Source organism: Andrographis paniculata, unplaced genomic scaffold, assembly GCF_009805555.1.
Source record: "Andrographis paniculata isolate CXL003 unplaced genomic scaffold, ASM980555v1 Contig60END, whole genome shotgun sequence".
Classification (NCBI taxonomy): domain Eukaryota; kingdom Viridiplantae; phylum Streptophyta; class Magnoliopsida; order Lamiales; family Acanthaceae; genus Andrographis; species Andrographis paniculata.
In genome coordinates, this window is record NW_026137596.1 from 5,999,983 (window position 1) to 6,011,667 (window position 11,685).

General features: G+C 30.1%; 1 protein-coding gene across 1 annotated transcript; it reads left to right on the forward strand.

Annotated features, from left to right (window-relative positions):
• LOC127259747 (uncharacterized) lies at positions 1-990 on the forward strand. Its single transcript, XM_051287326.1, has one exon. It carries the CDS (start codon positions 74-76, stop codon positions 728-730), a length of 657 nt encoding a protein of 218 aa, XP_051143283.1. The 5' UTR covers positions 1-73; the 3' UTR covers positions 731-990.
• Positions 991-11,685: the final 10,695 nt, after the last annotated feature.

Below are 11,685 nucleotides of genomic sequence, written 5' to 3' on the forward strand. Positions count from 1 at the left end.
TAAAAATAAAAAATTGGATAAATAGTATATTTGGTCCAAACAAACACACCCTAATTAATTAACTAATTGATTGATGCGTGCAATCTCCGCCACCATCCCCAACCCCAACCCCAATCGGAATCGGATCCGGATCCATCCCCTTCTCCTCTCCGACCACCACCTGTGTAAATTAAATAGGAGAATGTCGGCGACGGGCATCCACATCACGGCCCTCGACGGGATCGTCAACGTCAACTCCCTCTTCACCCTCGCCGTCTTCATCGGCCTCGCCTGGAACCCCACCGACCCCAACAACAGCCTCATCGACCCGGCCCAGCACCAGACCGCCTGCCTTCCCGGCCCGGGCGTCGCTGAGAATCTCGTCGCCTTCCACGTCTACTCCTTCAGCTGCTTTTTGTTCTCCAGCCTCATCGCCATGGGCCTCAAGCAGGCCATCCGCCTCGCCCGCCGGAATGGCGCCGCCGCCGACCGCCGGGTGGTGTGGAACAACTTCGATCTAGCCCACGTGAACCGGACCTTCCTCCGGGTCAGCTACATGGTGTCGGCGGCCGGTTCTGTGTGCGGGTCGGTGTTCTTGATGCTGGCGTTGGTGAATGTGGTGCAGATCAAGCTGGGGATGCTGGGCTGCGGCGGCGGCCATGGCTACGCCGCCGTGGTGCCGCTGGTGATTCTGGTCCCGTCTGGGCTGCTCATCTATGTGTGTACTGTTGTCTATGCTTTCACTCGTTGACTTGAGATTGGAACTTAGAAGATGATCGATTTTCTATCGTCTTATACTAGTAATTAATGGAAAAATCCGTTTGTACTTCTAATATAGATTTACCGATGTACTTAGGGTGAACATTCGGATTTTCGGTTCGAATTTTACAAAAATCAATCTGAACCGAACCGAACCGAAATCACTAAAAAAAATAGTATATTTGTAACGGAATTTCGTCCCTAAAGATCACATAGCTAATGTAATTTCATCATTAATTTCATCTCTAATATCATTAGTAACGGAAAAAATGGATTTAAAGACGAAAAAATCTCGTTACAAAAATGATATTTTCTTGTAGTGAATAACCGAAATCTGAACTAAAAAAAATCTGAACCAAACCGAAAAATCCGAAATTCTAAATATTTTACTCCCTCCGTCCCAGATACCATGTCCACGTTGCCGTTTATGTCCGTCCTACATACCATGTCACTTTCATTTTTTAGAAAATGATTACACACTTTAATCTCATTTTAAATTTTTTAATTTTTTTTAAATTTTAATTAAACTAATTAGTTATCTTAATTTTAATTTATAATTAGTTATATTATAGAATAATTATTTTCACTAATACATTCTTAATTATCTATTAATTACATCCTTTATAAAATACCGTATCTACGGTGTAGCAGACATGGTATATGGGGCGGAGGGAGTATTATTATTTTATAATATTAAATATATATAATATATAAAAATTAAATATATTAAAATATAATTAATAAATTTGAGTTTTTTATATTAAAATATAATATTTTTTAATAAAATATTAAATATATATAATAAAAAATTATTAAAATATTATATTTTGGATTTCGGATTGGTTCGGATTTTAAATATATCGATCTAATCCGAAAATTCAAAATTTGTTAAAAATTCAATCCGAAAATTCGAAAAATTCGAACCAAATTTTAAATTTCGATTTGGTTCGAATTAGATTTTCGGATTTTGAATATTTTGTTCACCCCTAGATGTATGATTCGAACAACTCTGGTATGGGCTCACGCCCAAAGCACTTCCAAAGTGTTTTTTTGAAAAATCTTAGTCATCGGTTCACTCTCACTGATTCGATGTACCATTTTCGATATTCCTTTATAATATAGTGGGGTGAGGGAAAAAATAAATGAGGAAAAAAAAATGAAAGATAATATAGAATTAATATTTTAAATAAAAAAATTATGAATATGTTTATTTAATATTTTAACTTGAAATATATATATATATTTTTTTGAGACATAGAAGATTTTAAAATAAAAAAATATTATATTTAATATTTAATGTTAAATTTTTGTGAAAGAATATAATTTTTATTATATTATAAAGAAAATTATATCAATAAAAGAAATTATTTAGAAGAACAAAATTTGTATTTTCTATGTATAATATATTTATAATTAAAAATATTATAGATTATTATAAAATTAAAATAATAAAATAAAATAATAGATATGAATTGGAATAACAAATATATATATTTAGTTTAAAAAAATTTTAATTTTTATATTAAAATTATATTATTTTGAACTCAGGTCAAGTGGCTCTCCAAGCCTTATACTAGTTTCGTTCATGCCTTCGAGTTCATCATGAAACATTTATAATCATAGGATTTGTTTATAGTTGAACTCTCAAAATTATCAATAGAGGTTGATAAGTAATTTATATTATATAATAACTAAGGCAAATATAAATTCATGTATAAATTAAGAAAGATATATGTAATATTTCTTCATTTTGTGGTTATAATAAATTATTTGAATATTTTTTTTCATCACAAAAAGAAAAAAAAAAAAAATAGTACGCTCATTACCGACATTAATCGGTTAGAGAAAATATACTTGTGAATTAGAACTTGAAAGATGGATAAAAAAGATTTGCATATGATTTTTCTTTTTTCGTAACATACTGACCAATTGTGTTCTCTGGTTGTAAAAGTAGATTAGCATAAATTTGTTTCTTCTACATGTCTAATACGTCACTCTGCACATTTGTTCACAGATAGCCGGAGAGATTTCGCATGACCAGTGCTCTATTTAGAATATAGTAAGACGATTCGCATCAAAGAAACTCTCTAAAAGTTTCTTTCAATTTCCAACTCATACTATTTTTTTTTTTATTTCACTCTCTTTCTTCCATCTCACTACAAAAAATATATATTTTTTAATTTATATTAAAATAATTAATAGTATTATTAAATTTAAATAAAATTATATTAATATATATCATTTTGTAGAGAATAAAATTTTATATAATACAAAAATATATAAAAAAAAAACAAATAATTTAATAAATAATATTTTTTAAAAAAATAACAAAAAGTTCTCCTGAGTTGCCTAACCAGCAGTCTGCTGCAGATACTTTCCACCTCACTATTTTTATTTTTATTTTAATTTAAATTGTCGATGGGGGGTTTCTCTGCAGTAGAGAAACACCCGATGCTGATATCTGGCTACGGTATATGAGGAGGAAGTTCAACGCTATATTCACCATCCCATTGCCGGTTTGAATATAACGAAACTCCTGCTCGTTTGAAGTATGAAAACAACTTTGAACAAGACCGAGTCACTCTCACATACATTTCTCTGATTCAAGCGATTAAAGTAGAAGATTTTTTTCTTAACCACCGATACTGCAAACAATATCCAATGATTTGCATGGAAGTACGGAAAAAAATATTGCAATCACATACAAGGTATTCAAATTATGGTATTCGAGAAGAGTAAATCAAACAATGACGAAACAAATTTAAACTGATGTAACAAGACTGATAAAATGATGTTCGTAGAATTAAAATATTCTAGGAACAATGTATGTGATTGATATCATTAATTGGGCATAATGTGTGATGAACAACAAATATTTGCATCAAAGGAAACAAACCCTGCTATAAAAAATTTAAGCATTCAATCATATAGTCAGCCTTCAGTGCATCCATCTAGTCATCCTCCATGTATGATTAATGGCGTATTGCAACAATATCATCCAAATCATTTTCAGGTGTTTCATGCTCAAGCCCACATATCTATTATAGTGTTGGAGATGTCGCTCCAAAATTTTAAGGTTTTTAGCTCTTGCTCAAAAAGACATTAAAAGGGGTTTAGCTGCTCAATTTTATTGTTCGACAAAAGGTCCGTTATTAGTCTAGGATTTCTCTTTTTAACCATAGGAATTCTAGTAAGAATAGATAGCTCAGACAGGTAAACTTAGTTTAACCTGGGGGGGTGGTGATTTAGTAGCAGTGGGCGGGCGAAGAGAGGATTCAAGAGGCCTGTAAGGATTAAACAAATAAAATGGAGCCAACTTGCGGGAGAATCGATGACTGCATCTGCTGGGCCGACACTGACACTGAGAGACGAAAGCTCACATCAAATTTGAACAGCGGTCGGTCGTTGTCGTTGTAGACAACAAAGCCACATTCATCTCGTTTTGGAGGATCGTCAAAGAAGACCCACTTAACTCTAGTGTTATTTCTGTAGGACTCTCGAAAAGAAATGTGCACATTGTTTACGTGAGTAGTCTATTCGATCCAGTTAATCTCTATTTAACTGTGGGTAGCCTAATACCGGCTCATCCACACATTGGAGTTGGCCAAATAACGGCCCAACTCCGGGGGTATCACACTTGCAATTTCCATGTCATACCATCCCTTGCTTTTGCTCACTTCTTTTATGGGTTCACCTTAAAAATAAATAAATATGATACAAAATTGACACCATATTGAATGGATCATAAGCAACAAAAAAAATTATAACATATCATTGAATACAACACGTTAAAGGTATTGATATATTAAAACAACCTTTTGAATGGAAGGTTCGGATGAGCCCAAAAACTTGCAAATCTCATCTACGGACAACATTCTTTGATGTGAGCACGTGTAAAAGTGGCCAACAAAATGTTGTTTTATTGATCATGTCAAAAACATATGCTACAACTGAATTGGATAATATAAATTAAATCACAATAAATATAATTGAATATCAACCAAAAAAATATAATTGTCTATCAACAAAAAAATAAACTACTACAAGAGTGTGCATGTCGCCACTAGGTCTCACGTTCTTCATGTCATTTGCTAGCATCTTTTCATGGGTCGACTTTATCCCCTCGATCAACTTGTCATTGAAAAAAACAGCCCAGGTGTAATCACTGGCTATTTTCTCGGTTTTTAAGAATTCAAAGTAACAATGGCTTATTTGGGCATTTGAACCAGCAGCTAAAAAAGAGCATATACAATACATCACATAGACTTTCCAATAATCTACCTTCCTCACTAATTTTTCACCTTCCAGTAGATCTTTCAAATCACTATCTTTTATAGGTTTTACATCATCCCTTATCAATCCATACTTCTCCGAAACACATCAACATACCCATAATAATAATCACCTTTCTCTAACCATATAGGGGCCCTATCAAAACCATATGGCACCCATAAAACCTACTAAAATCCTATATGTCAAAACTCACTCATCCTCGCTAGAAAATGCAAAGCACTTATGATCTACATCTCAATAATTTATTAACTTTGAAATTGGATCTAGAGACATGGACATCGGATTAACAAAAAGTAGGCCTGTAAAACATGTCCCCCTGATGAATTACCATAAGGAGTCGCTGCTAGATCGAAAGAGCTTGGCGTTTTGAAATTGAAAACTTTCCTAAGGACACACGAAACTTGTATGAAATTGGTTCTCTTTGGCTTGGGCTTCACCAAGGGCTCTAGAACTATTTCCTTTATTTTCGTCATTGATGCGGTAACGTTTGACTGGTCGACGGCGGGAGTGGACCTAGTGCGGCGGTGTTGCTTAGAATCACGAAGGATGGTACAAATCCGACTGGATTAAGGCTCGTGTTATTTTGGTGGGGGATGGGAGGCGAAGGACAAAGGCGGTGTGTGGTTGGCGGCGATGGTGTGCGGTCGATGCCGGAAGGGGGATGCGGTGGCGGCGTGGCTGAAGATTAGTGATGGGGTGATTTCGTTTTGGATGATGGGTTATGGCTGGGTAAATAATTGGGAATTTGGGAAGGATACTTTGGATGTGGTTAATTATATTAACTTTTTTAACTTATTGGCTTAATAAAAATATTGGTTCAACATCATAATCTATCACATTTTATATATTTAAATGTAAATCAATCTATATTTTAAATTACGGAAAAATACTCATTTAAGAAATTTTTTAAAACTAATACATAAAAAATCACTGCAATAATGTGCATGTGATTTTCTAAAAATAATTCCGCTAATTAATGTTCATTTTTATTTATATCTATATTTTGAATTTTTAAAAATTTAGAAATCAAATTTACTCATTGTAATGAATATTTACTATTTAAAAAGTATGACATCATATTGCGAGTTTGTAAACATTAATTTAAATTAATATATATCGTGTTTACTACATCATATTAGAGATATTATGACAGCATAATTGGAAGGTGTGTTCATCAGTATGTTATCGAGTTATTTTTATTTGGAAAGAACTTAATTGTATATGGTTCTAATTTATGTGAGTTAATCTTATCAAATATAACGTATCTAGTTTAACGTATTTAATTTTTTTTAATTAATTAATATTTAATTACATTTCTTCAAAATCCCTAAATTACTCTGATGAATATCAATGATTAAATTAAGATGAAATTTAATCCAACGGGTGAGATGGGTTTAGAATGGTTTTGAATATTGTATAAGGTGAAACGAATATCAGTACTCTAAATTTTTAAGCCCCCTTTTAAGGGCTTTTATATATATAATGTATATATATATATATATATAAAGCAAATATTATAAACATATATACTATTAATAAATATATATAGGTTTATTTGATTTGATTTATATTTAAATATTTTGTTTAAATTTAAATTTAAATATTCTGTCCTTATCAAGATAATTGATTCTTTCACTAGAAACATAGTAATTTTAAAAAATAATATTTAATTAATTAATAATAGTGAATTATGATACTATTATTTTATTATTTTTTTATATAATTAATAATATCAACAATTTTAAAATAAATTTAATACAGATTATATATGATTAAAACAATTAAAATATATATTCAAATATTTTAAAATTATATCATAGTAAAAAAAAATATATGCAATATGAATATCATTTTGTAGAGTATAATTTTTTTAATAATACAAGTAAATAAAAAATTACTTTTATTTATTTATAATTAATTCAAACTAATTTTATAAAAGAGATTGAATTATAAATATATATTTAAGTATTTATTTGTTTGAAGAGATATAAAAATAAGGAATTTTGAGTGGATCCTACATGTTTTATAAATATTTTCCTAAAAATATAAATATGTCAATTATTATGTGCAACAATAATGAAAACTGTTTCAATTATTATGAGAGGAAGAAGTATTTTATAAAAAAAATATATACATTTTTTATTAATGATAGAATTAATGACATTAAAAAAATCTAAATCATAAAATAAATAATTAAAAAATATTATTTTTATATTAATTATATATAAGAGATTAAATATAAAAAAATATATATTTTTATTAACGACAGAATTAATGAAATTTTAAAAATCTAAATCATAAAATAAATAATTTAAAAAAATATTATTTTTATATTAATTATGCATAAGAGATTAAATATGAACCATTTTCAAAATCCAAGAATAGCCCGATTAGTCTTATTAAATATTCATGTAAAATTGTGTTATTGAAAATTATTTTTTCAGATTTAATGATTCAAATGTAATCGTTATAAAAATATAAGTTGCATCAAACACACCCATGTATATCATGAGAATTGCTTTTTTTTTTTTTTTTTTTTAATATGAATATATATTATAAAAAGTAGAAATTTATAAATAAATAAAAAAAAGTGACAAACAAAACTCTTCTTATACAAATAAAAAACAAGAAAAGTATTTAGTATACTTATAAAAATAAACTATTTCAAAAATTACCGAACAAAGTACTCTACTTACAAAATGAATTATCTTTAATTAAACAATATTGTCACTGTGAAAGACAAACAAATTTCATAATCTTTTCCTTTTTTTTCTTTTTGTAATTTTTTTTGGTTTATTTCTTTCTTCTTGATAAAATCCAATTTTCAGCTTTTATACCATATTATTGCCCATCTGTTTGATTTAATTTTTCTTTAATTTTCATCGTATCAAATTACTCCCGAATTAATTTATCGCTGTGAGTTCCACTTGAATCTGTGTGTGCATCGATTCTTATTGCGAGACCAGCCCGGACACTTATTTAAGGAGGTCGGGGGACCTAATTTATGTCGATTTTGACAGGCCCAAATTCATTAGGCCATTGTCGACAAATTTCAGCGGTAGCAACCATATTTTGAAACAGTTGCAAAATTGTTTCAATTTCAATAGTAGCAAAAATGTCTTTCTCAATGTAACACACAAAACAGTCGGTAAAATATCACCTCCCATTTTGTGTTTCGAAAATCATTTTTGATATTTTTTATTTTCAAAAAAGATCTTTCAACTGTGTCTATCGTGACACATAAAACCAATGCTAACTTGATTAATCGATAAATCAAATAAAAAGTACTTTTACAATTCATTTGAATAATCTTCTTTGCAAGGTATCCAAATTACAAAGGCCAATAAAAGCTGATTCTGATCTCACCTGAGGAAGGAATGTTTGAAGATGTGGTTTTAAACATGATAGACTGTGAATAGAAAAATCCTTTAAATATAACTCAGCGAGATGAATAATCCGTTCTTGATCAAAATTGGCAAACAAATTTCTAGAATTAAGACATGCTATTCCCATCAAAATCTCTGAATTTGATTCAGTATACCGATGATTTATTTCTTGAGAAATAATATCGATCACCTAACATTGTAAAAAGAAAAATTAATATCTAATAATGTAAGCTAATACTCCAATAATTTTCACAATAAATTAAGAAGAATAAAATATTTGTATGAAAATATCCACTCGAAAATAATGAAGATGTATTTTTTTTAGGCATCAACAAGTATTCTCAATCGTCGAGGATGATATTATTTGTGTTGGGGACACTAATTCTATTATCCGAACAAACTTTAGTTACTTCTTCTAAAAATTCATCTCAACCACTTGTTCTAAATTCTTACAATTCATCTTTCAAAATTTCAATCAATTGCACAACAAGATCTATATTCTGATTCTTTTTGTTGAAGAGCAGGTGACAATGCATTTGTTTTTACCTAATAGATGTTTTATCAATTGACCTACAAATACAGATTCAAAACTTTCCATTTTGTCAAACAATCCTACATCAAGTCCTCAACTTTTCACATTCTATTTCTTGTAGCAATATCACTCAATTCTACATGTCATGCAAGATCATCAAATTGGCGCTCCCTTAATTCATCTCTCATTTTACACAAAGCTCTCACAATATTCACAATCATAGAGAAATATTCAAAAAAATTGTTTACGAGTCCATTTTGACTGACACTAGAAACAATAACTAATTGAAGTTGATGCACAACATAAAGGTCATAATATGCATGTTCATTTTTTTTTCTTTCAAAATGAGAGCTTTAAGCCCGTTAAACTCTCTATGCATATTTAGAAGTCCCATCATAACTTTGACATCTAACCATCGATAGTAATAATCCATTTCTTACAAGAAATTCATCAATGGCATTCTTAAAAAATTGTGCAGAATTATCAGTAACATACACAACACAAAAAAAAAATCACTCTTTACCCCTAAAAGATTATTTACAAACCTTACATTTAAAGACATAAAACCATCTATCCCCAATCCTTGTCAAAATAAAATTCATCATTTTTGAACCATAAGCATTGATAATTTGTTTTTGAATATATAGAGACGTCAACTAGTTATTTCTTTGAGCATTTAAATCAATTACTTTTCTGACATTGTCATTATTATCACCATATCACTTAAAAAGCTCAAGAAAATTTCCATAGCGTATGGATTGTGCTGACTCATCATGGCTACGGAAAGCTAAGCCTTACCTTAAAATATATCGAATCACTTTTACAATTGCGGTCAATCTAGTCAGATAAGTTTCCTCCATTTAAAAACTTTTTTGCTTCATAACATAATCCACAATGCTTATTTGATCTTTATATCCAACACACATAATTCTAGCAAAATTGTAGAACTAGTTATTGATCCTGATAACTATTAAATTTTTCTCTAGCTTTCTTCAAATTCCACTACCAAAAAATGGTTTTTTGTAGCGAAATCTCATCCGCTAAAATTTTTTTGTTACAAAGCTATATTTTGTTTCGAATATTTTCGTAACAAATAATTTTTTCGATTTGGTCAACATTTTCCTTTTGTTGCGGTATTTTTTTCATTACAATTACAATAATTTTAATTTTAAATTTCATACTAAATCTAAAATAATCTAAATTAATATATCACATATATATCATATATATGCGTATATAATATTTATATATTAATATATACAAATTGAAATTAAAAAAATTGTGTATTTAAAATTGAAACTATTATATTCAATAAAAATTCAAATTCAAATTAAAACTAAAACATTTTTAAACAAACCGTAATGCGCCGCCCCAGTTCGTATCCTCTGTTTCGTTTTCTTCGTTCTTCTTCTTCCAATTTCTTATTCGTTTTCTTCGTTCTTCTTCGTCCTTCGTTCTTCTTCTTCTTTTTCTTTTGTTTTCTTCTTCTCCTTCCCATGCGTCATTCTTCACCGTCCTTTAGTTTCTCCGCCCTGCACCCCTGAACGGCGCATCATCTCCACCTTCGTCGGCCATTAATCGCGCTCTGCCGCCGTCTTTCTCGACCCGTCGATAGCGAGTTGCCGCTGCCTGCCGACGTCCTGAAATGCCAACCCTAGGTCTTTCCGTGAATTTGGATTTATTTATTTTTTTGTCTTATTGTTTATTGTCGATGTTTATTTAGATGGAAGAAACTTTAAGTAAGATTGGACCAATAAGAAGATGCTTTATGACTACAAAAAAAGGTAGTCTAATCTAGTGCCTACGTTGAATTTGAGGATCACCTGAAACAAGTTTATGATTTTAAATGTTGTGGACAACCAAAAAAATAATACTTACATAGGATGAGATTGATTTTAAAATTGCTTGTTTTGAAATAAAAAAAAATCATGACTGTTTTATTTCTTGTAGCAAAAATTTTTTGTCTAGACTAAGCTTTTATTTTTGGTCGGTCTTTGCTTGTTTTTATATTATGATCAAGTGAGCATCGAAGATTTGGCTATGTTCAATTGTAAGTAACATTTTCTTTTTTAATAATTTTTTCTGGATTTTGTGAGTGGTACTAGTTTTGATATCGATTTTCAATTGTAAGTGTTCACTACAAGAAAAAATCATTTTTGTAACAAAATTTTTTTGTCTCTAAATCTACTTTTTCCGTTACTAATGACATTAGAGTCGGAAATAGGAACGGAATTACGTTAGTTACGTGAACTTTAGGGACGGAATTCCGTTACAAATATATTATTTTTTTGTAGTGGTTGCCATTGAAGATGCTAATCGTTCCATTGAGTTGAAGAATTGTTCAGCTGTTGGAGGTAGAAAGATTCTAGTTAAAAATGCATGTATGGTGCTCCTCTTGAGCAGCTTCGAATAAAAGACAATGAAGGTGTATTATTTTCAAATTATTGCATCATTTACGTGTCTTTCTTGCCTCACTATATAAAACATTGGTTGATAGATGCATATTGTGTTCTTTTCTTATTTCAAATTTAACTTTTACAAGTTTATGATCATTTTGAATATTTGTCGCTATGTTTGGGATTCTTAATTTTCTTCCATTCAATATGGAGATGTTGTCAAACTAGAGAGTAACAATAATAAGGCTTTGTAATTCCAAGCAAAAGGTTCTAGTTTTAAGTCTGCATCTGTTATGTGGTAATCTAGAATAGAACACCATTGCTTTTTTTTTTTATGATT

Excerpts from the sequence above, each read along its gene's own strand:
- LOC127259747 (XM_051287326.1), top strand. The coding sequence starts at position 74 with ATGCGTGCAATCTCCGCCACCATCCCCAACCCCAACCCCAATCGGAAT.